At 53.9% G+C, this 24,325-nt stretch overlaps 2 protein-coding genes across 2 annotated transcripts in view; one reads left to right on the top strand and one right to left on the bottom strand.

Annotated features, from left to right (window-relative positions):
* Nucleotides 1-1,925, bottom strand: part of LOC109295429 (CMRF35-like molecule 5) — a 3,377-nt gene extending 1,452 nt beyond the window's left edge. The window contains exons 1-2 of the mRNA XM_019514285.1: nt 1,594-1,925; nt 69-380 (exon numbers count right to left, since the gene is read on the bottom strand). Coding sequence (XP_019369830.1) covers nt 69-380; nt 1,594-1,891 — 610 coding nt within the window. The 5' untranslated portion in view covers nt 1,892-1,925. The remainder of the gene's footprint in view (nt 1-68; nt 381-1,593) is intronic.
* A 4,890-nt stretch (nt 1,926-6,815) lies between these two features.
* Nucleotides 6,816-24,325, top strand: part of PTPN22 (protein tyrosine phosphatase, non-receptor type 22) — a 20,610-nt gene continuing 3,100 nt past the window's right edge. The window contains exons 1-20 of the mRNA XM_019514097.1: nt 6,816-7,503; nt 10,004-10,112; nt 10,823-10,899; nt 11,149-11,244; nt 11,586-11,624; nt 12,012-12,083; nt 12,159-12,218; nt 12,630-12,772; nt 13,310-13,376; nt 13,884-13,961; nt 14,475-14,567; nt 15,864-15,940; nt 16,420-17,156; nt 18,334-18,417; nt 18,562-18,692; nt 20,848-20,875; nt 21,574-21,654; nt 22,146-22,252; nt 23,000-23,030; nt 23,788-23,865. Of these exons, the coding sequence (XP_019369642.1) occupies nt 7,417-7,503; nt 10,004-10,112; nt 10,823-10,899; nt 11,149-11,244; nt 11,586-11,624; nt 12,012-12,083; nt 12,159-12,218; nt 12,630-12,772; nt 13,310-13,376; nt 13,884-13,961; nt 14,475-14,567; nt 15,864-15,940; nt 16,420-17,156; nt 18,334-18,417; nt 18,562-18,692; nt 20,848-20,875; nt 21,574-21,654; nt 22,146-22,252; nt 23,000-23,030; nt 23,788-23,865 (2,275 nt within the window). The 5' untranslated portion in view covers nt 6,816-7,416. The remainder of the gene's footprint in view (nt 7,504-10,003; nt 10,113-10,822; nt 10,900-11,148; nt 11,245-11,585; nt 11,625-12,011; nt 12,084-12,158; nt 12,219-12,629; nt 12,773-13,309; nt 13,377-13,883; nt 13,962-14,474; nt 14,568-15,863; nt 15,941-16,419; nt 17,157-18,333; nt 18,418-18,561; nt 18,693-20,847; nt 20,876-21,573; nt 21,655-22,145; nt 22,253-22,999; nt 23,031-23,787; nt 23,866-24,325) is intronic.

Genomic DNA, 24,325 nt, shown 5'->3' with positions numbered 1-24,325 from the left:
TTTTTTTTTTTTTTTTTGGCAAGGCATTCCTTACAGCCCCTGAAGGAGGCATGAAACCAAGCACATACCCTGTAAGTGTAGCTGATATGAGCAGTTCTCTGTGGCTGGTGCCAGCACTTTGGCTCTGACCACCCAGCTGGATTTTGTGGCTCTTCGTGTTGCCGCCTGGCAGTAATAGCTCTGGCTCTCGAGGAGGTCCTTGCATTGGAGCACCAGGTCCCTGGTGTGTGCTATGGCGATGGCTGTGGGCGGGTGCTCTTGGTACCAGGTGTAGGTGACACGGGAGCCCGTGGCAGCATGGCACCTGATGATTGCAGGTCTTCCCAGGCACGAGTCATGAGGGCGGCCGAGGACAGTAAGCACTGGTGTGGTGGGCGGCTCTGAAACGGAGCCAAATCAGTGTTCTTGTGAGACGCGCTAAGCAGAGGCTGCGTTCACTAGCTCAAGCAGAGTGTCTAGGCCCTGCGCTGTGCCAAGGGGAGGCATCTCGGGCTGCCTGGCTGGTTGGAGTTAGATGCATTGCGTTTCTCTAAGCTCAGCAGTGGGGCTGCGTGTGGGAACTGTGCTACTACTGATCCTCCAAGTACACAAGACCCCTGTGCCCAAGGGCAAGATGGATCCTGGGATAGGTATGTACCAGTACTGACCCCTGCATTTGTCTGACTGAATGAGGCTGTGATAATGGCAGGGTTACAGCTGAAGTGGCCACTGGAGGATTTAACCCCCAGGCCTACTGGCAGTGGAGGTGGGGTCCTTCCCTGTTCCTTCGGGCCGATCGCACCCTACCTGTGCTGTTCAGAGGGTGCTACATCCTGCATCTGTGACCCATACAGGGCAATGGTTTTCAAACCACAGGCCTTCCTGGTGGCTCTGTGCTGGACTGCAACTTGGTTCAGTCCCTGGCTCCAACACACACTCCTCTTACGGCCTTGTGCGAGTCTCGATGGGTGGTTCCAAAGAGGATGGAGCCAGACAGAACAAGGAGCAATGGGATCAAGTTGCAGCAAGGGAAGTTTAGGTTAGATATTAGGAAAAAACTCTCTCACCAGGAGAGTGGTGAAGCACTGAAACAGGTCACCCAGAGAGGTGGTGCAGTCTCTATCTTTGGAGGTGTTTACGATGGGGTGGACAAAGCTTTGGCTGGGATGATCTAGTTGGGGCTGGTCCTGCTTGGGGCAGGGGGTTGGACTAGATGTGATCTCCTGAGCTCCCTTCCCACCCTCACAGCCTGTGATTCTATGCTTGGCTCCTACCTGTCACAGAGACCCTGACAGTTGTCCAGAGCAAAGTGTCTCTCCCTATGCATTGCACTTGGCGTACCTGGGTGCTGATCTCAGCAAGGCTTTTGGCCACCCTGGCAGCACCAGGGATCAAAAGGAACATTTCCATGCGTCTGCAGAGTGGTTTCAGCTTTCTAGGCATTGAGACACAAGGGGCTGCTTGGCCCTTGTTTCAGTGCCTCTGAGCTGTGCTTTCATCAGTGTGTCACAAGCACAAGTAGCTGGGTACTGCAGGCAGCAGCTTTCTCTTTTTTCTCCTGCAAATTGTAAAAATGACAAACCTCAAATGACATCTCCTACTTAGAGTCGTTACCTTCAGTTACTGTGAGCTCCACAGCAGTCATTATGTCTGCATATGGCTTTTCTATTCCACACCAATATGTTCCTGAGTCGTCTTCTGCCAGCTGATGCATGGTGACCTGCACGGTTCCTCTTCTGTCATCCACAAGGGACAGTCTGCCTTTATATTCGCTCTTCACAACCTTGTGTGTGTCTCCCAGGACGTCACAGGATGAGCGGGATGCCCCACGGCACCAGTACTTGTTGCTAAACAGGTATCTCTTGCTGTTGTAGTAGCAGTTTATTGTTGTGCTTTTCCCTTCAATAGCCATCCTTTTCCCATCTGACCAGAGATCTGATGCACACCAGGCTGCAAGAGAGAGAGAAAATTGTCCCCTTAGCATTTCTGCTGCTTCCAGGAGGCAGGCTCCTTACACGTCAGGACCAGGAGCCCTGGTTGCTTTGTCTGTCTCTTGCCCCCTCAGCCCTGCTGTCAGTGACATGGTACAAAACTGTGGGACTAGGTCAAGTACGACCTCCACCTTTGCCTGCCCTCTGAGAACAGGACCTGCAGCATGAGCTCACTGGTATCTCTAGCACAGAGGTAGTTTTCTACCTTTGCTGGCAAAGAAGGCAGCCTTTGTTTTGGCCCAGGACTTCCCATGGCTGTCTGTGGGATTCATCCCCCGCCCCACTGCGCTGCCCAGCCCACAGGGCTCCTTCCAGCCTGTGCCCCGAGGCAGGCGCAGCAGGAGGAGCACGCGGACTGGGCAGGGCCACTGCTGCACAGGCACCCCTGACCTGAGCTCTTCTGCTTCCCGTGCTTGTCCCCGGAACGTGCTCTGACGCGTGGCGTTCTGACAGGCCGTGGAGCTGTTTTCCATTGCAACTAAGATGCTGCATCTTGTGCTGCTAAACGTGGGTGCCAAACAGATTCATAGAGTCATAGATTCATAGATTAAGGGTCGGAAGGGACCTAGTAGATCTTCTAGCCCGACCCCCCGCCAGGGCAGGAGAACAACAAAAAACCCCAAAGGATACAGCGTCCTTTCTGATTTGATTCTCACCCTGACGGGAAATGGCCACAGGAGCTGTTTGTGGCTTTGCTTTCTGCGTCCATCCTGTTACGCTTGCTGCTGCTTGGGTAGAGAAGAAATGCCAGATGGTGACTGCTGCCTTGGGCCCATGCAGAGACTCTGCAGAGAGGTCCACGCACTCTAGACTTCACTTTGAGACCCTACAGGTGTTCTGCAGCTCTGAATTTGTTTTTAAGTTCAGAGGGTTTCTTTTCCATTGATTTTTCTGTTTGAGCTTCAACTGCTCAGCTTGGATCCAAAGACTCCTTTGTAAAATTTATAGTTATCACTTAACGTTTCCATGTATATAGCATGTGTCCCACCTCCAAAGCAAGGGAAGAAAGACTCGGCATCTGAGATTGCATCCTCTCTGCTGCTCTGTCCTGAGTCACGTATGCCACCTCGACTTATGCTGCGGCATGTTCCGCCTTACCTGTGCCCTGGCGTACTACCGTATCCGACAGCGATTTGTCACCATAGCACATGGAAACCGTCCCCTTGGCAGAGCTGAGGGAGCCACATGCTTGGGTATAGAATGGGGCACATCGGAAAGAAGGGGCAGATTTGCTGCTGTAATGTGTCCTGTAGTCACTGTTAGCAGCAAGAGCCTGCAGTGAGTGAGTGGCTGGCTGTAGGGAGGAAAGGGAATATATTCTGTAGAATAACTGGATAATAGTGCCCTGGGTTTTCAGGGTTTCATGTTAAGTGTACTTATATGTGGGAGCCCCACTTGGGCACAGCATAGCCTTGGATGTGTGTCACCATGTGCTCTCATGGTCAGCACCTTCACCATAGCCGTGGCTCATTCACATGGAGACTTCTCAAAGTGTCAGGGTCTCTCAGAAGGAAATTGCTGGGGGGGTTGGGGGGGGTGGTCAGGCCCTTTAGCAGCTCCCACGTGCTACCCCGCAGCCTTCCTCCATGCAGTTATTTCTTCCTTCCACCCATACAATTCTGCAGGTGTTCACCAAACTTGCTGACTTCTCCCTTTAGCTGTGACGGACAAAGGCAGAACAGTTGCCTCTGTCGGGTTGGAGAGATGCAGCCGTGTGCTACTCAGTTCCCTTTCTTGTCTCAGCTGTGCAGATTTGCACGGTTGTTTGAGGCACGTTGACCAAAATGTGCAGCTATAACGGGCCATCTTCAGACACTTGCAATGTCAAACGTGTTAGAAGAGACTACACCAGATCTATGTGGACAATTTGGATTTCAGGTGTGAAACTTCACAGGAAGGCTGTCAATATGCAAAGTAAACTGCTGAGATCCATGCCCCGTTCTAAGAGCTGGGCTAGGGTGGTGTAACATCTGTCTTACTGTGAATGCAGGAACAAGCCATCCCAATGTGCAGGAAGACTAGCAAGTATAGCAGAAGACCAGCATGGCTTAGCACAGAAAGGAACTAAGTCACAAAAAGGAAACATATAAGAAGTGGAAACTTGGACAAATACGTAGAGAGGAATATAAAAGCATTGCTCAGGCATGCAGGGATGAAGTCAGGAAGGCCAAAGCACAACTGGAGTTACAGTTAGGAAGGGACGTGAAGAATACAAGAAGGGTTTCTACAAGTATGTCAGCGGCAAGAGGAGGATCAGGGAAAGTGGGTCCTTTGCCGAATGGGGGAGGCAACCTTGTGACAGAGGATACAGAAAAGGCTGAAGTGCTCAATGCCTTTTTTCCCTCGGTCTTCACAGGCAAGGTCAGCTCCCAGACTGCTGTACCAGGCAGCACAGTTCGGGGAGGAAGTGAGCAGCCCTCAGCGGTAAACAGACAGGTTAGAAACTATTTAGAAAAGTTGGACATGTACAAGTCCATGGGGCTGGATGGGGATGCACCTGAGGGTGCTGAGGGAGCTGACTGATGTGATTGCAGAGCCCTGGCCATTACCTTTGAAAACTCATGGCAGTCAGGAGAGGTCCCGGACGGTTGGAAAAAGGCAAACATAGGGCCTGTGTTTAAGAAAGGGAAGAAGGAAGATCTAGAGAACTACAGACCAGCCAGCCTCACCTCAGTCCTGGAAAAATCACGGAGCAGATCCTCCAGAAATCCATTTCTAAGCACTTGGAGGAGGAGAAGCTGATTAGGAACAGTCAGCATGAATTCACCAGGGGCAAGTCCTGCCTGACCAACCTGATTGCCTTCTGTGATGAGATGACTGGCTCTGTGGATACGGTGTACCTTGATTTTAGCAAGGCTTTTCATACAGTCTCCCACAATATTCTCACAGGCAAGCTAAGTACAGGTTGGATGAATGGACTGCAAGGTGGATGGAAAACTGGCTGGAGCATCCCGTTCAGAGAGCAGTAATCAGTGGCTTGATGTCTAGTTGGCAACCAGTATCAAGTGGAGTGCCCCAGGGGTCGGTCCTGAGGCCGGTTTTGTTCAGTGGTTTCATCACCGACCTAGAAGATGGGATGCAGTTCACCCTCAGCAAGTCTGCAGATGCCACCAAGGTACGGGGCGTAGTAGATATACTGGAGGACAGGGCTAGGATTCAGGGTGTCTTAGACTAATTGGAGGATTGAGCCAAAAGCCATCTCATGAGGTTCAACAAGGACAAGTGCAAAGTGCTGCACTTAGGACAGAACAGTCCCAAGCACCGGTGCAGGCTGGCGGTGACTGGCATCTCTGCAGAAAAGGATCTGTGGGTGACAGTGGGCAAGGAGCTGAACAGGAGCCAGCAGTGTGCCTGTGTTGCCAAGAAGACTGATGGCATCGTGGGCTGCGTTGTGGGTGTGTTGCCAGTAGGTCCAGGGAAGTGATTCTTCCCCTCTATTCAGCACTGGGGAGGCCATATCTGGAGTCCTGTGTCCCATTTTGGGCCCCCCGCTATAGAAAGGATGTGGACACATTGGAGAGAGTCCAGTGGAGGACAACAAAAAAGGTGATAGGGCTGGGGGACAGGACTTGTGGGGAGAGGCTGAGGGAACTGGGCTGATTTAGTCTGGAGAAGAGGAGACTCAAGCGGGGATTGAATAGCAGCCTTCAACTCTCTGTAGAGTGGTTTACAGAGGATGGAGCTGGACTGTTCTCAGTGGGGGCAGATGACAGAACCAGAAGCAAAGGGCTCAATTTGCAGCAAGGGAAGTCGAGGTTAGGTATTAGGAAAAAAAATCACAAAAAGGTAGTAAAACACTGGAACAGGTTACCTAGAGAGGTTGTGGACTCTCCATCCTTGGAAGCTTTTAAGACCCAGCTAGACAAAGCGTTGTCTGGGATGATGTAGTTGGGGCTGGTCCTGCTTGGAGCAGGGGGTCGGACTAGATGTGACCTCCTGGGGTCCCTTTCACCCTCGTTTTCTACGATGCTATGACCTGTGCTGAGCCAGCTCGCAGCAGTTGCTGTGCTTGGGTGTAGCACATCCACACAAGCACCGAGTATAAACCACCAGAGCTAAAAATCCTGGACGTTACCAGGTGTTAATAGGAGATGGGGGGGCTCAGTGCTGAACGCCCCTTCTCAAATCCCTTTTAGAAATGACCCGTTTTGTGGCATCTTTCTTACCTGCGCTTAGGAAGACCCAGAGTGCAAGGCAGGCTCTCATCCTGAGCTGCAATCAGCTTCTGCACAGGATGTGCTAAGGGGCTGAATGAAGTCTGTGTGCTTACTGCTTACTACCATCACGCTGTTGTCCTGCGCTGTGCTGCTGCTTGGAGAAATGTGACCTGCAGAGGCAGAGCCCGCGGAGCTGGCAGAGTTGGATTTCAGCAGGCCTTGATTGAGCTCACCCCAAGGGCCGAAGCAACGCTGTTCCTGCCCTGTCTTCTCTGGTATTGCAAGGAGGGCTCCCGCCCTTCCCGCGGGGCAGTGCTCCACTGCTGTCCCATTGCTAGGAAACTCCTAGTCGTCGTGTCTCCGTTAGTGGTGCAGTGCTGCGTCTCCAAAGAGGCTGCTGCTCAGAGTGGCCTTGTCGCCAAGCAGAGGCCCGGATGGCAGGGGCCGTGAAGGGTCTCCCCTGAGCCAGTTCCTCTTGTGCTCTTGTTAGTCACCTTGTTGCACGTGCATCATGGAAGGTGCTGAGCTGCTGATTGCTTCGTCATGCTGAAAGGCCCCATTGGGCCTGAGCATCCAGCACTGAGGCCAAGGCTGTTCGCCCGCGTTCAGATCACGTAGGCACCAGCAGCACGCATGTCCCAGACAGGGAGCAGCTGGGGGCAACACTCTCCTCCAACCAGGATGAGACCTGCTGCAAAGGATTTTGCTTCTGAGAGAGGGAAGGCTTCACAGGCACTTTGCAGCCCTGGTGCAGAGGCTCTCAGCACTCCCCACCCTGCAGATAGCTCCATCGATCCCTTGTCCCAGTGCACAAGTGCTTCCCCAGCCATGAGGAAGGGCAGCTGTCCCGAGCTACCCACCAGTGTAGGAGCCCGTTGGACAGGCCAGTGGGCTGCAGGTAGCGTTGGGGACACGGGGTGACGCAGCCTGGCTTGCCCTGCACGCCTGGGCCATCTCTAAGCTTTTGGAGGGCCGATCCTAGAGCGGGGTTTGCCGGTAAGGGAATGGGCTAAAAGTGAGGGCCAGGGGAGGCAGCACCTTGTGCCGTGCCGTGGGGAAATGAGGGCGGTCGTGCAGACGCTGGAAGGAAGAACTAGGGCCCTGCGCTGGGAGGCGGCTTGACTTTGACCACACTGCCTCTTACGCACTAATTTCCTTCAAGGCTTGTGATGCAGTCAGTAAACCACAGCCGTCAGCAGGCGCCCTCTGTGCCGGTGCTTTCCATTGTGACATGCACTTGACATGTCCGTCCTCGGTGCCGACGGACCAGCCGCTCCCCACTGCGCAGCATGGACCAGAGAGAGATTCTGCTGCAGAACCTGGAGCGGGCCCAAAGCAGGAAGGTCAACAAAGAGGAGTTTGCAGAGGAGTTCCTGGTGAGTCTCGCGTTCTCGGCTTCAGCCACTCGTGCGGTGTGGTGGGGGGAGCCTCGCCTGCTGCCGCCCGCGTGGAACGGGGCACGAGCGTTTTGCAAATGCCAGGGTTCCTTTTACTCGGGAACAATAACGTGTCTAACAATTCACTCGTTGGCACCCCAAGGGCAGTTGTGTTTGTTGTGTAAGTCATGACCTGATTCAATGCTTCCTGCTTCCTCGCTTGCAAACACACTTGTTGGGACGTGGTTTCAGTTTGCTGCCAGGATATTGGCTCCTCGGCTCCTAGAAACGTTGCCAGGGAGTGTATTTCTAGAGGTCAGGAAGAGCTGTTTCCCCTCTGCCATCTTGGAGGAAACTGTGCTGAAATGGGTCAGAAGTGACGTGCCCAGTCAACCCGTGTCCTTTTGGCACCATGTAAGTGCAGTTCATGCCAGCAAGCCATCTCCCCAGGCCTCCAAACAGATCCAGAATAAGGGGCATCCTGCAGAGAAACCACCCAAAAAAATCCTGCAAGGACTAGAGTAATTGTCCTGCCACGCTGGCATTGGGCACTCGCCATTTTCCACCATGCTGGAGTTAGTGCTAGAGCTGGACGTCGGGACCTCGTGTCGCTCTGGGCCACACCGACAGCCTCTCCGGAGCCCTGTACTGCCCGTGTGCATTGTACCCTGAGCCGCGCACACCCTGCGCTTGTCTCCCGTCAGAGAGAAGTTTCCCGGTGCCTGAGGTCAGCAGCAGCGGAAGCTGCAGTTGGCCATCTTTGTGCTCTCACAGGGGTGTCCGAGCTGCCCTGCAGAGCTCAGTCTCTCACCCCTGTGTAGCCCCCAGGCAGCCCCTGTTTGGGTGCTGGTGCCTCGCATGCAGTGAGGGTGGGAGCAGCAGGAAAGGTGATGGGATTGACCTAGCTAATGGTGTCTGGGTGCTGAGTGCAGGGCCGTGCCGGGCTCTTTGGGTTTTTCCGTGCTGCTCTGGCAGCAAGGGCTGCCGGCAGAGCTGTGAGCCAGAGACGGCTGGAACGGCGTGATGGCAGCGCAGCCTCGAGGCACCTGCACCCCTGCGGCTTCAGCGTAACGGGGTCCCTGGGTCCCCTCCCTGCCCCTGGAAAGGGTACGTGGCTGAGGCCTCTGGTGGGAGCACAGAGCCCCCAGGGTCAGGTTCCCACAGAGGAGTCGCCCTTGGTCTGCTTGGAAAAGGTGAGTGTCTCGGTGATGCTCTCCCATTCCTGGAGGCTGTTGTCACAGGGCAGCAATCGTCTGAGCCTGCTGTTCCACGGAAAAAACACCCTGTGTCGGGCGGGTGACTTTCCCTGAGGTGGCAGTGCCCGAGGGGGGGGTGGGGGGGGGCGGAGGCGTCAGGTGGGGAAAATGCGCTGGCGTGGGGGGAAGCAGGCTGGTCGTTCGTGTGCTGGCTGACAACAGGCAGGGCCCCACTTCCTCTCGAGGTGTGCTGTGCCTTCCCCGAAGCCGGGGCGGCCCCCAGCAGCCCTGAGCTGTCCTGCAAGTGCCTGAGGGCAAGGAGGAAGCTGGGAACGGCTGAGTTGTGGCTCCAGCTGTCGAGCACGAGCTACAGAAATGCACAAAAATGCACAGTGCCTGTTCCCCTGGCAACCCCCTGTCTGTCACATGGGAGCCGGCATCTGGGCACGCCAGGCGTGCACGGCTGGTGCAAGAGTCAGCTCCTGGCTTGTGCCCTGCTTTCCATGTGTGCTGCCTCACATGGAGGGACCTGCCCACTGGCTGAGGTGCGTGGACAGGAAATGCAGATTGGGGAGGGGGTGTCTGCGATGCAGAGCCCTGCCTGCGAGGGGGGCTCCTGTGTGCCAGGCACTCTATGCATGCAGCCCTAAGCCCTGGCGCAGCAGAGCCGGAGGGGCCCAGACAGGGTCCCTGGGGGACATCCTGTTGCTCCAGCATGCGTGTTGTGCTGCGCTGTGGCTGCCCCGGTTTCTGTGAGCAGGGCCCGAAGCGCAGCCACGTCCTGTGACTTCACTGACTCACTCTGCCCAGATGAAAGCGGTGCTGCTGTGCTCGGCCTGTGGAACAGCATGACATGCCCACCACTTCCTCAGCCCCAGCCCCGATGCAGCCTTGTGAAGTTACCTTGAGGTGGCCAAAAGCCTGAGCTGGGCTGTCCTCCTACGTGGAGCTGGCACGGGGCCTCACCAGGCGTCTCAGGGTGATGGTGCCATGACTCGCAAGGCAGTGCAGCCCATCAGGGAAGTGTGTGGTGCTGGACACTGGGTGCCCACGTTGTATTGCTGGTGCCCACTCCCTTCAGCCAGCGCATCCCAGGCTTTTTCCATAAAGCTTGGGCCCCTGGAGCTGCCCGTTCTCATGTTCCTGCTGGCTGGCAGACCTGCCTTGAGGAGCTTGCTGCCTCCGCTAGGGCTGTTGGAGAGGCAAGAGGACAGTGTCTGGGGGGGTCCCTGGGGTGTAGTGGGGAGCGTGTCCCTGGCACGCATAGTCCATCTGCTCTGACGGGTCCCGTTGTCTCCCCACAGAAGTTGAAACGACAGTCGACCAAGTACAGGTCAGATAATACCTACCCAACTGCCACCTCGGAGAAACCAGAGAACACCAAGAAAAACAGATACAAGGACATCCTGCCCTGTAGGTTGGGAAGAAAGACCTGCTGCCCCAAGCCTTTCCTCCTGGCTAGCTTTTCCCTGCTCTCCTGCCAGTGCACATGTACACGTATGCACACCTGTGACTGTTACACATGCCTCAACTCCAGAAGCTTGCACACATCCATAGATGCCCAGCTCATGCCAGGACATGTGATCAGTTATGTGCTCTCTGCGGGTCCTGGGACACATGTGCACACATGCCTACACACTACCTAGCTACAGTGCTGTGGAAGCCGGGACTTTTTATGCGAGGACCACCCCCCTTTGGCTACGTGCATGCATGCAGACAGCTGCAGGGTGCGACTTGCAGGTGGCTCCAGAGCCAAAACAATCCTTGCTTACAGGGAGTGGTTTCCTGGTAGCCCCAGTGTAGCACACAAGTGGCCTGACTGCCAGGATCCTGTCAAGGAGAGTGTGGGCAGGGCTGTGTGCCACACTGAGTCCACACAAGCTCCTCAGGACACAGGCTGTTCTGCCCTGTGCTTGTGCAGCCCCTGGCACAGCAGCCTGAAGCTAAGCCCCAGGGACCTCAACCCTGTGACACAGGCAGGCACTGCTGGGTGAAGGTGCTGGGTGGGTACAGGTGGTGCTCGGGTCCTGAAAGCCAAGGCTCGGGGAAGCTGGGTCGGGCCAGTGGAGCTCTCCTGCTGTGCACGTGGTGCCAAAACGTGCTGCTCTCCCTGTCTCCCACAGTCGATCACAGCAGAGTGGAGCTGTCCCTGATCACCTCGGACACAGATTCTCATTACATCAATGCCAACTTTATCAAGGTACCGTCTTGTCCTAGGAGCCTGTGGGGCAGGGGTGGGAGCGGGGAAGGCACCAACCCAGCTGGGCTGAGTGTGATGGGGCCCAGCGGTGGCACAAGTGGCCGGCAGGATGGCTCACATGGAGGTGTCTCCATTTCAAGCTGGGGCACAGCTACCCAGGGGGCACCCCTACCCAGGTCTCTTCAGCTGGGGGTGGCGGCAGAAGGGAGATGAGAGCCACGTTCACATGCGCTCCGGACTTCTTTTCAGGGAGTGTATGGACCGAGGGCCTACATAGCTACACAGGGGCCTCTGCCCAGCACTGTGGTCGACTTCTGGAGGATGATCTGGGAATATGAAGTCCTGGTAAGGGCTGGGCTGGGGCTGCTGAGGGCTGGTTTGTACCCTGTGTGGCTGAGGGGAGAGGGGCACATCCTATGGGCACTGCAGAGTGTGTTGGCTTCCTTACTTGCTGCATGCAGCAGGGCAGGGGCCAGGCCTGTTGCCTTGTGTCTCCTTACAAGAGAGCTGCAAGTCGAACGGTGCCGGCCCCTGCCGAGAACAGTTCCTGGGCTCTGCCTGGCCGTGACCCCTGTGCACGTGGAGCATGGCTCGGGGCAGCTCTCTGACCGTGGATAAATGTCTCTGCACAAACGTGCCTCTTCTCTCTTCCCCCCACACTTCTCTGATGTGCCGTGTTTCTGCAGATCGTGGTCATGGCTTGCATGGAGTTTGAGATGGGCAAGGTGAGTGTGTCCGAGCAGGATGCCTGGCATCTCCGTCTGCAGGGGGAAGGAGGACTGGGCTCCCTGCTGGCTTTCACCAGTACGGCCAGGCTGCCTTCAGCAGCCAGCAAGTGCGTTGGGTCCGGGGACTCTCCACTACAGGGGGAGTATGTTCTCTGCTCTTAAAATGGGCTGGAGTGGGCCTGGGCTGGAGTGACCCTTCCACTGCAGGGAAGGGTCTTTTCAGCCCCTCATGCTCTAGGAGGCAGTTGGCCAGCCCTAGCAGCCAGGCCTGTGCTTCCCTGGCTGCCCAGGGAGGAGAGGGGGTGGCGGGAGGTCAGCAGCTCATGGGAGGCAGTGGAGGGAGGCACAGCAAGTAAGCAACCAGCCGCCCACTTCTCTCCGCAGAAAAAGTGCGAGCGGTACTGGGCAGAGGAGGGAGGCGCCCCCCTGCAGTGCGGCCCTTTCACCGTGACCTGTGTGAGTGGATTGCCCCCCGCCCTCGCCTCCCCTGCACCTCTGCAGGGGCATGGCTCTAACTTGGTGCTCCCGCAGGAGGTGGAAGACAGGAAGAGTGAGTATGTGACTCGGACCCTGAAGGTGACACTGGACAATGTGAGTAGGGGACAGGCAAGGCAGGGAGGGCCCTCGCCGCGCGGCTGTAGTCCAGAGGAAGCGGTGCTGAGGGCAGGCCAGCTGCAGAGCTTCCACACAGCCTCCAGAGTGCCCCTGCTTGCCGTAGCAGCTGAGGTGCTGGAGGGGGAGCCCCGAGGATCAGAGGTCCCTCTGGGTAACATAGCACATTCCTGCTAACAGGAGGCCTGGAGAACATGTCCCGAGTGGTGCACAGGGCCATGCTCCTGGCAAGCGAGGGTGGCCTGGGCTGCCTTCTCATGCCTCTGTGATCTAGGGCATGTGCCTGCATCTTGGTGCCCCCACACCCATCTGGGCTCTGGGCTGGTGGCTTCTGATGGGTGGTGGGTTGAGCTCCAGGGCTCATCCTTCCCCCCCGTGTGCCTGCTGCAGCAAACACGCACCCTTTACCACTTCCACTACAAAAACTGGCCAGACCATGATGTGCCCTCCTCCATCAACCCCATCCTGGAGCTCATCTGGGAGATGCGCTGCTACCAGGCTGATGACAGCATCCCTATCTGTGTCCACTGCAGGTAGGTGAGCCCCTCTGGTTGGGGCATGACCCAAGTCTAGCCCTGCTCCTCTCCCCCATGCTTGCTTCTTGTCAGGCAGTAGAGACTTGGGCTAGTCTCCTGCGTGAGGAGATCTGGTTCACAGTCCAGGAGCAGTGTACAAGACGTAGGATGGGTGGCTGCAGAAAGTGGCTAGCTGCCTGCCTGCCCAGGCAGAGCATACGGTTGTGGTAGCCAGAGTCCTGGGTGTCAGCAGGCCCCACAGGTGGGACTTGGAAGGGCTGTGCTCACAGGTGTGTGAGTTCTAGAGCCTGGCTGGTGATGGTAGGATACAGATGACCATGGTCGCAGAGCCAGACCTGTCTGTGCTGCCTGGGAACAGCCCCTTTCATGCAGTGACTTAGTCACGTGGCTTCTTGAGCATGGCTAACACTGGCAGGGTGAGGGCGAGGGGTCGGAGATGGTGATGGAGAGGAGTTAGGGGTCCAGCCTGGGCATGCAGTGAGAACAGAGAGGAAGGCCAACCTCTGCTCCCTGGTTCTGTGCCTTTTATCCTAGTGCTGGCTGTGGGAGAACGGGAGTTATCTGTGCCATTGACTACACCTGGAAGCTGCTGAAGGATGGGGTGAGTCCTAAGACTGCTTGGGATCAGTCTTTTCCTGCATGCCCAGTGCTTGCCCTTTTCACCCGTCTGGCTCCTCTCTTTTGAACCACATGCCCAGAGGTGCCTCCCTCCCTGCCTGTCAGTGCCTTTCACTCCCCAGCTCTTCCCTGCAAACTCCCTCTGGGCCAACCCTTGGAAGGCAGCATCAGATAATTGGTCTGTGGTCCCTTCCACCAGACGTTTCCTTCCACCTCCCATCTGTTGTTCCCTCCACCTCCCAATGTGCCTGATTCCTGAGGCTGGAGAGAAACCAGGGCAGACGGGTCAGGTCTCTCCTCTTCCTGCCCTGCCCTGGCCTGCAGGTCACGTGCTCTGACTGCCACTAGAAAGCCGCTCCGTGAGCGTAGTGCCTTGCCTGCCTGACTTCCAAGGTGTTTTACCAGCCTGGAGCTGGGTCTGAACAGCATTGCCTTCTGGAAGGGGGCTGGATTCAGGGCCTGCCTTCATTTCTCCATGTCCCTCTGCTAGATTGTTCCTGTGAACTTCAGTATTTTCAGCCTGATCCAGGAGATGCGCACGCAGAGGCCCTCCATAGTGCAGACCAAGGTATGTTTGCAAAGCTCCTGCTGCCTGCAAAAGGTTTGCTGCCAAACCAGCCCCTTGGCTTCTCCTCTGGAGAACCCACTAGCAGCACCCTGGCCTGTCTGTGCTGTGGGGCAGCCCTGTGCCGAGTGGTTGTGGTCACTCGTGTTCTCCCAGCACAGGAAGGAGCCCAACAAGGTGACGCTGGCTGTGGACAGATGGGAGAGCTTTTCCCTTGCAGCCATGCTGGGGCTTGTTTATAGTGAAGCAAGTTTTACAGCCCAGGAAATGGAGCACGGTCTGGCCCTGAGCTGAGCTGTATAGAAGGGGAACCTGAATGCGAAATGGTCCTGCAGCCACAGTCTCCCCTGACAATGCGTGTAGCCTGTGGCCTGGAAATGTTAGCCCTTCAAGAGCACATGGGCCACGTGTGTCAGAGGAATAGTGGTGCTCATGTGTAGTGGAGGGGTGGGTGTGAGCGCGGGGGCGAGGGGGGTCTGGCTGCCCCACATTAGTTTCATGTGTGTCCCACTGTAGGAGCAGTACGAGCTGGTGTATGATGCTGTGATCGAGCTCTTTAAGAGGCATATCAATACGTTTACTGTCCAGGAGAGCTATGCTGCTGCAGAGGTGAGGTTCGTGGGGCCTGGCGTGGCTTTGCACACAGAGGCAGGCAGCTGAGGCTTACGCCCCTGCCTCTTCTCTGCACAGCTGGGAGGTGAAGCTGGTCAACATGAAGGCCATTGCTGCCACCCTAGTTCTGATGCTTTCTCCAGTGTGCACCCATGGCCTTCAGGTTTTCTAGGGGCTTCAAACACCCAGCACTGGCACGTGGGAGCTTCTCCTGCACATGCTTCATTTGCACCTGCAGCCCCCCTGCAGGGCAGCGGGAGGAGGCCATGGAGGGGACTGGTGGCAGAGGCAAGTTGGGACCCAGGTGTCCTGAGCTCTCCCCTGGATTGCCCGTCCCAAGCTGGGTGGGGAGGGGAAACTGTCTCCTCTCTCAGGGCAAGATGTGGGTGTTTTGTGTGCTTATTGTAATAAATAAAGAAGCACTCATGTCCCTGTGACTGCCCTCCACTTCTGAGAGAGGGTAGTGTCTGAGCCCAGAGGTGTGCGTTTGGCTCATGACATCCCAAACAGTGGGACGCTCCTCCTTCGTTCAGGCCTTCCTTTTTTAATTTCAATTTGCTGGAGCCCTCCACTAGCACCAGGTCACAGGCCAAGGCTGAGAAAGGCCCATTTGAGGGGATGTAGACAGGACTGAGGGTGGGAAGCCTCCAGTAAGCTCAGAGCCGGACTCCCCAGGAGCACCCAGCTTCCAAACTAAAGCCTTTAAGCTGCACCCTGATTTTGCACAGGATGCTTGGTGCTTTCAGGGACCTCTGAGCTGAGTGGGGGGAGGCACAGGGTGGGGCGGTCTGTGCTTAGGCAGTGTTGAGGCTAGGGTGAAGCACTGTGAGAAGCTCTGAGCCCGGATGTGGCTTTGCAGCTCTTGGCCAAGGCTGCTCCTGGCTGCAGCAGCCTCTTGTCCTTTGAAAGCGCTTTACAGAAAGAGGGGGATGGGCACAGTGCTTGCGTGTTGCAAGCTAAACCAACTTCCCCATAGCCGCGCTGCGTGAGGGGCCTGGAGGCGCAGCCAGCTGTACCGAACACTGGGGCTGAGCTCGGTGCTGGTGAGAGCACGTGTGGGTGCTTCTTCCAAAAAGACACCCATGGGAGGAGCTGGGACCAAAACAGCCAGGCATGAAGACTTGGCCCCAGCCCTCTGGTCTGGCTGTCCCTGCGACTGGGGCATGTACATTGCCAAGCAGCTTGTAACGAAAGGGAGTTGGTGAGGCCCATCTCCTGGACGAAGCGCAGTGAGGAGCTCTGTGTTCGAGCCTGTCTCCACGAGCTGCAGGCTATAACCTTCCCTTCCAGCAGATTCAGATGACCCGTCCCATGGCCAAGCCACATGTGAACCCGCTGACAGAAATTTATGCTCTGAGGATACCGAACTGGTAAGGCTTGGCCTGATCTACGTGTGTGGATGCTGGTGCCGTGCAGGCTGGTGGTTGCTGCTCTCAGCCTGATTTCAAGATGAGGTGATATGGGGACACATGTCTTACATGCTGCAGTGAATGGGAGACATAGCCAGAGACAGGGTCCTGCAACCTTTTTGGAGTCTTTTCTGGCATCTGCTGTTAAATCAGGGACTCGTTTATGGTGCTAGTCTCAAAGACCTGCTGGAGGGTGAAACTTGTGCATTTGGAGGGCACCACAGGCCTATTCATTGCATCCAGCCTCAACATGTAGCCCAGGCAAGAGGTGCGTAGGACTTGGTGTGGCTTGCCCCAGGACTGAGCCTTGGTTTGGATGCAAAGCAAGGCTCTATGGAGGACTGCTGTCAGGTGGAGAGTGCTGGGGTTCTGCCCGGGGGCTAAGGCAGACTTGCGAACAGTAGCTGGCTCTGATTTTATAATATTCCTTTTTATTGCAGCTCGGGGCCAAAGGAGGGGGAAATCCATGTGGCGCCAGGTGAAGCGTCGCTGGCAGTAGCTTCATCCTATAGCACTGTGGCGGGACAGGATGGCCACGAGCCCAGCGCCCCTCCCGTTAGACAAGCTGTTTCTTTTGGGGCTTTGCACTTCAGCAGCGGGGAGGGAAATGCCGCTAAGAAGTGGGATGCCCTGCTGGCAGGGGGACCGCTCCAGAAGCATCGCAGCTTGGACCTACACTGCGCTGGCACCAGGGACCTGCCGCAGAGCCCCAAATCTGCGGGGGCACCTCGGAGGAGCCCCAACACTAAGGCCCCTTTGGCACGAACTAAATCAACGCCTTTTGAATTAGTGCTGCAGAGAGAGGGCCAGGGCCCAGGCAGAGGGCAGGCAGCACCCTGCGGCTCTGCTGGCTTCGGCGGGCAGCCATGGGTAGGGCTCTGCCCCGTTATGCTGAGCCAGTCGAGTAAGCCAGTAACCAGCCCCTGGCAGCAGGGGACCAGCAGTCAGCGCCTGCCCCCCTGCTCCTGCTCAACTGAAGACCCTTATTTTTCCTCACTGTCCTCGAATGAACCAGCATCCCCGGCATCCTCTGACCGTGCCGCAGAGCTATATGAGACAATTTTCCCTCCCTTCCCCACAGTGCTGCCCTCGGACCCTGTCACAGGCAGCACTCCAGCTCGCAGGCCTCTGTCCCAGCAGATTCGCCCACAGGATGGCACGGAGACGTCCTCACTCAGTAAGCTGTGGATGCTGCGCCCGTTTGTTCTGGGGTGTGCCCCTAGGGTCACAGGGCCTTCGACTTCCCCCAGGACTATCTTGCAGCCTGCTGCACTGCAAAGCCCAGCCTGTAGGATAAGGGGCCGAGTGTCCCCTCTCAACTTCAGCAGGAACCTGGGCTCAGAGCTGAGGGCAGAACTGGGTTTCAAATACTTCTTCTGCTGTGTTTTCCCAAAGAAATCCCCAGTGTTTGCTGGGATTCCCCTTGCATGTCTGTTGTGTGCTACTTGGGCTGCAGCTTGACAGATCTCCTCAGATAATGGGTTGGTTTGGGCTGGGGAACTCGACAAAAACCCTAGGGAGCTGCTGCTGGTGGTGTTAGTGCCTCTGCTAAGGTTGCCATCCCTCCATGTCAGTAGATTCCTCTGGGTTTCCCAGGAGTCCTGGGTGGGATCTGGTACTTGTTATCTCACTGGGAGAACTCCCGCTGCAATCAGGGGGACAGGATTTCACCCTCACTTTGGAACTGCAAGGGTGGGTGAAGTGGGGGGAGAGTGACAAAGCCAGGCCCCCTTGGACTCTGAGCCTCAAATGGCCAGTGTCCTCAAAGACCTGCTGTCGCTAGGAATTCTCTGAATGCCGTGGGTTTCTGCTGGCTTTCAGCTCTGAGCACAGCAGTGTTTGTGCAGCAGTTCAGATTGCACTAGCTACCACAATAAAAGCTACCTAGAATTAGCAATGTCAGTGTTCAGGTTAACATGCACAGGCTGGCTCCTGCTCCCAGTGGGGGTGCTGCTGTTGGCACCGGTGGAATCTGGCCCTTCAGTGACATTGTATTGGCCAGAGAAGAATAACCCTGGTCCATTCCTGGATTTCTAAATAAAGTTTTAGAAGATTTGGATCCTTCTCCCTGGTGCCTCAATGGGGGCAGCAGGCAGGACTTGGGATGGCTCACTTCTCAAGCCCTGTGGGTGGTTCCCTGGTTCCCTTATGGTTTGGATGAAGAAGGATGACTTTTCTCGCTTTTGAAGGTTGCCTGTTAACAACCGGTTCCTACATGCTGCTAGGGGTGGAATGACTGATGTGGGTGAGAGAGTTTTCAGGGTCTTTACAGCTGCTGTTGTCTGTGTAGCTTGATAGGGGTCTACCAGGACAGTTCCATCCCAATAACTGTCTGTCTGTCTGTCTGTGGTTAGTGGCTTCTCCAGACCCAGATGATGACATTCCCCCACCTCTGCCTGAACGAACCCCAGAGTCCTTTATTGTGGCCGGTGAAACTGGTAAGTGCAAGTAACACTGATCATTAAGAAGCACTGATGTGTTGGTTCTGGTTGTTGTGTGATACTTGGGTCACAGGATCCAATAGAGGGTTGCTTTGGCACTCAGGAAGGGAAGTAATCCCTCCTGTATCTCATTTTTTCCAGAAGAGTCTCCTCCAGTTGCTTCAAGCTGCCAGCCTGCACCTGCAAATATACATGTGGGAACCTCTTTGGAATGGAGTGGGGTATCTCAGCCAGAAATATGTGATGACTCTGTCAGACTGAGACCAAGTAAGGTAACTGAAGTTGGGCGTGTGTCTCTTCTCCAGTAATGTGGCCATGCAGCTCTCTGTACTGTGTGTCATTTCTCTACAGCAGTTTGGTAGCGTGTGCTTTTCCTGAGCTACTTCTGATTTCAAGAGTCCAGGCTCAGGAAGTGGTCTTAGTCAAAGCTGCTGTATTGCAGTAGCAACCAGTGTCATTTAAGAGAAGATGGGAATCTACCAGTCATGACACTAATGCCTGTAATATGAAGGGCAGAAGTACATCCTCACGTTTCAGTAGCAATGGGGATATGATAGAGTGCAGCAATAGGAGAGTGAGTGTGCTCAGTGCTTTCTGGTCCATCCTATGGGTGTGAAAGCACTGAACTGGAGTGCTGGACAGATGTATCTGAGAGAAAGATGCTAAGCGCAAAACTGGTCACGAATTGCTGGGGAAGTGGCAAGAAAGGAACTTCGGGAAATGAGGACCAGGTATTGGGGGACTGGGTTTTTGTACTGCAAGCACAAATGTACTTGCCTGTGCTCTTTAAAATGTGCCTATTCCTGCAGCACCATTTTTCCCAAGGTTGTCTGCAAGGGTGAGTCTTCACTAGGAAGCAGCAAGCTCCTAACTTGATCTCAAGCCAGGTGGGACTCTGTGAAGAGAAGGCACACATTGTTTTCACATGAATTAGAAGGTCAAGATAAACCCTGGACTCCAGCAGCCTTTGCCTGGACCTTCCCTGACTTGTGAGAGGGCTACACTCTGCCTTGTAGGATTTTAGCTTGTGATAGTTGATTTGGGTTAGGTAATTCAAGTTCATAGATTCATAGATTAAGGGTCGGAAGGGACCTAGTAGATCTTCTAGCCCGACCCCCCGCCAGGGCGGGAGAACAACAAAAAACCCCAAAAAGAGAAACGGGACTCAAACGAGTCCAGCCAGGTAGGCATCCAGCCTCTTCTTAAAGACCCCCAGGGTAGGGGCCAGCACCACTTCCCTTGGAAGTTGGTTCCAGCTCCTAGCCGCCCTAACTGTGAAGTAGTTTTTGCGGATGTCCAATCTATACCTCCTCTCCATCAGCTTGTGCCCATTACTCCTTGTTATGCCAGCGGGCGCTAGGGGAAACAGCGTCTCCCCCAAACCCTTCTGGTCCCCCCTAGTGAGTCTATAGACGGTCACCAGGTCCCCCCTCAGCCTTCTCTTGTGGAGGCTGAATAGGTTCAGGTCCCGCAGTCTCTCACTGTAGGGTCTGCCCTGTTGTCCCCGGATCATGCGGGTGGCCCTCCTCTGGACCCTCTCCATATTGTCCACATCCCTCTTGAAATGGGGCGCACAGAACTGGACACAATACTCCAGCTGTGGCCTGACCAGCGTCGTGTAGAGGGGGAGGATCACCTCCTTGGCTCTACTCGAGATGCACCTGTGGATGCACGACAAGGTCCGGTTAGCCCTGCCAACCATGACCTCGCATTGTCGGCCCATGTTCATCTTGGAATTGACCTGCACTAGATGAATACTGCTAACCCACCACTGAAATGCAGCTTGTTCTGGTGTGGAATGGGATAGTCATTCTCCACAAACATTACAGAGGGACAAATAAAGAGGAATTTTTTCACCTGAAACTGGAAGAGAAATTTGGGGAAGTGGAATGAAATTGAGAGTTGAAGTCTCACTGGGCTTCTGCAATTAATGCCCTAGGAGAGGGTGCTGGGGACTCTTCATTTGCCACAAGTGAACAGAGCCTTGATCTGACACTTGTCTCTGCATTTACGTGATTCCCTATTCACTGCTGCATAATAGTTCCTTCCAAACATGAATGAATTTGTCATTGCAACTCCCATGTCAGATAGGAAAAAGCTATTAGATATTGTCTGTATTTTAGGGCTAGGGACCTGAGATAGAGTCAGATTTGCCCAGGATCACCCAGGGAGTTTGCAGAAGAGCCAAGAACCGAACTCCCAGGCCCACTCCAGCCCACCAGAGTGCCAGCCTTGAAAAGATCCACTGGATGAATTGGCTGGGTGGAGGGCAGAACCAATCTTCCATTACACTTGCAGGGAGGTGTGTGTGGGAGGGGGCTGAGTGCCTGTGGCATCATTTCCTGTGTTTCACTAGCTTGCTTGCAATGCGAGAGAGTTGCATTTGACTGTGGGAATTTCAAATATTTTCCTGTTGTTTGTTTCCAGAGTGTGAAGCTCCGGAGTCCCAGATCAGGTACAGGCTTTTTTTGATGTCATAGGCAACTGGTCTGTCCAACTACCTATTTTGTGCTGAACCCAGCAGCTTACTGGAACTCCTTTGTAAGCATCTCTGGGCTTTATATGCTGTGCAACAGCTTTGTTGTGCTGGTAACTAGCCAGTTCGCTAACCAAGCAAAGCAGCAGGCTTATGTCTCCTAACCAGCCCCTGAAGCAGCTGGTATCACTTTGTGCTGCTGTTCCTTCCAGTCTCACTGGGCCAAGGAAGTACCCTTCTCAGACTGTGTGGCCCTGGGGATTCTTTACCTTTCTCTTGTGGAGAGGTAGCACAGCTGGGCAGTCTGAAAGGTAGACCAGGGCTTGGAACCTAGGCTCTGTTTCTGGCTCTGCCCTAGCCTCCTGCTTGACCTTGGCTAAGGCTATGCATCACCTTGTGCTTCTGTTTCCCCATCCCTAAAATAGGGATGACTGACTGACTCCTTTGTGGTGTTCTCTAATGACAAGCATCACACTACAATATCATCGTCGTTGTCATCATCAATAATAATAATTATTACATAGTACAGCACTTGCATGCTGTTTTCGGAAGGATGGAGATGAATACTTGCTGCGTTGCGTTGCTTTGGTCATCACAAAGGATGTCAGACACTGATCTGGGGATACTAGCTTTTTAAAAGCTGAAGGGTTTTATGTCTTTTTCCTTTATCGCTGTAGAGACACATCGGGACCACTCCTCTTCTCCTCCTCCACTCCCTGAAAGAACTCCCGAATCGTTTGTTCTTGCCAGTGAGGACAGTAAGTGGCAGTGTTTTGGTTTTTTTTCCACCTGTAATCTTCTGTGAGAGAGGTACAGCATCTCCATTAGTTGCGGGCTTAACTGAAGCCAACACAAAGCTCATGTGTCCAAGCAAGCAAAACTGTGTCCAAGCTCCCCTCCCCATTTACCCCAACTGGTGGCAGTCTGAGTAAAGAGGATCCCAGAGCTGAGACAGAGTTGGATTTCCTGGTGATCGGGCCCCATACTCCATCTTGCACTCAGCCCAGGCTGGCTGTAAACCTTCCAAATAAGTCCCTGCTTTCTGTGGGAGAACACCATGGATGTAAAACGATGAACGCAGCCAGAGAGTGGCTGCAAGGGTGACAGGCAAAATACTGCCTCCCCCTCCCCAAACTGCTACATAAAAGGTAAACATAAGAGAGTCTTCCACTTAATTCTGCAAATATTCAGAAAAGAAGTAGGAGGATGTGCACTTGACCTTTTGAAATGTTGTGGTGTGTGTTCCCAGGTCTTCAGCCTCCTGTGAGGAATTCTACTAGCAGCCTTGGGGACTCAGGGAATAAAGCTTCTGAGGAGCTACCACAGGAGCCTGCAAAATGCTTCAGGAGGAGCAAAGTAAGGAAATCTGAGAGAAGGGTCATCTATCCAGCTGTAGCTGTGGCTGTTGTCGTCTTGTCATAATCCTACAAAGACAGTAGGAGAACAGAAGTCTGGTTTGAGAGCTCTCATACTTAAGGCGAGAAAAGCTCAAGCACAATATTGTGTGCTGGTAGTGACACTGCAAGCAGAACTGGTGGAAAGAAGAAAAGGACCAGAGCCCTGCAGCAGAGACAAGAGTTACCTCTGCCTATCTCTGGGACTGGCTTACGTACCTCTGTATACCTGTGATCTCCTCTCCATTTACTGGGCCAACACCTCTCAGGAATGACGACCAATTTTCCAACTCCCGAATAGGACAGATTCCCCTCCTAAACGATCCTGATTTCAGCTGCTGCCTGAGGAAGTTGTGCTCCCGGCTCCTTTGCCTGATGTCAGACTAACACAGCTACGTCTGTCCTAGCCTTTGAATGTCACTCTTGCACAGAAATTCTATTGAGAGTAGCTTTAACAGCATTACTGATAACCACTGAGTTGATTTTGCTTTGGCTGGGAAAGGAGGAAAAGATGAAGAAATGACAGGCTTTTGCGCCCCTGCCCCAAATATAATGTGGTTTTTGAGAGTAGGCATTGCATATCTTGTGGGCATGATGTTTGCACGCTGTTTATCATGGCTGTTGAGCACAGCAGTCTCTTCATCAGTTGGGGATATTCTGCTTACTGTATTGCTGCTTTCATCATCATTCTCATTTTTTGTCTTTACAGAGCTTGAAAATTTTACGCAACGTGAAAAAGAGTAAGTATCTTGAGTGTCAGCTAGTTACCCCGTTGGCCATGTGAATGTGTGAAGCCTACAGAGCTGTACTTATTTGGGGGCCCAGACCTGCAACATGCTGAGCATCCTGTATACCTCTCTGACCCAGGGAGCTGAGGGACTCAGCACCTCGCTAGATGGATAATGATCTGTTGGCCTCCTCTGTTAGGACCTCTCCAAGCACTTAGCACACATGAATTCAAGATCTGTATTTCTCTGAAAAGCTGTCATTGCTAACAGGACTCTGAGTGTATATGTGAAACGTATATCGACCTCCCATCTCAGCTTCTGTACACAAAAATGAATCAATGTTTTGGCTTGTTTTCCCCAGCCTACCCTATCCATTCCCAGATGATATTGTTTAACACTGTAGGCATCCTAACTTCTCATCCATCTTCTTTGGAAGTCACAGCAAAAACATGCTCTGAAACAAATGAGTTGATTTAATGAAGTCAGCCAAGTGTTTCCATGGAGGAAAATTTACAGAATAGAATTAGCCTTGTCTTTGTCACTTCTCCATTTGATATATTTTAATGAAAGCATCACCCCAGTTGGGAACCGTTGGCTTAGATGCTATGAAGAGTATGTCTCTGAATTAACCTGCCCTACCTCTGCACAAAGCCTCCCTCTAAAGAACATGGCATGTTTACTCCTGTCACTGTGCTGGCATTCAACTTGCATCTTTAGGTCATTCAAATGGTCACTGCCTGCTAAAGAAAGCCCTTCTGTTTGTTTCTAGGTATCTGCAGCCCATCTGCACTGGCAAAGCCACGGGAGCCTACCCAGCCAAACCACTCCACCTCTTTTCTGAATTTTGGTATGTTTTTTTTTTCCCATCTTCCCTTTCTGTTTGGATTTTTGGAACATTGACTATAGACTTTTAAAAGGCTAAATGCAGACATTGTAGCTGGCTCTTGGCTAGTGCGAGGAAGGTGACGGAACTTTTCACATAAGCGTCTACATAGATCAGAAGCATCTGTGACTGAACACTTTTCACTGCAGCAATTGCCTACTCTTCTGTGTAATTGTTTAGCTCATGAATACACAAAAGAATTAGAGGCTTGAATTTATTTAAAGCTGCCAGTGGCCTTGTAGCTTAATAATTTTAACAAAGCTGGGTTTTTTTGTTTGTGCGCTTGTGTAACATTTGAGAGTTTATTGATGAGCTATGTATGACCTACATATAAGGGTCGAATATTCACAATAGAAACTCATAGAATCAATGAGTTAGAAGGGACCTAGATAGATCATCTAGTCCGACCTCCCTCCCCCCCCCC

This window comes from Gavialis gangeticus, unplaced genomic scaffold, assembly GCF_001723915.1.
Source record: "Gavialis gangeticus isolate Ggan-Ray unplaced genomic scaffold, GavGan_comp1, whole genome shotgun sequence".
NCBI classification, from domain to species: Eukaryota; Metazoa; Chordata; order Crocodylia; family Gavialidae; genus Gavialis; species Gavialis gangeticus.
The sequence above is the reverse complement of the archived record's forward strand: the minus strand, read 5'-3'. Positions and strand labels throughout refer to the sequence as shown.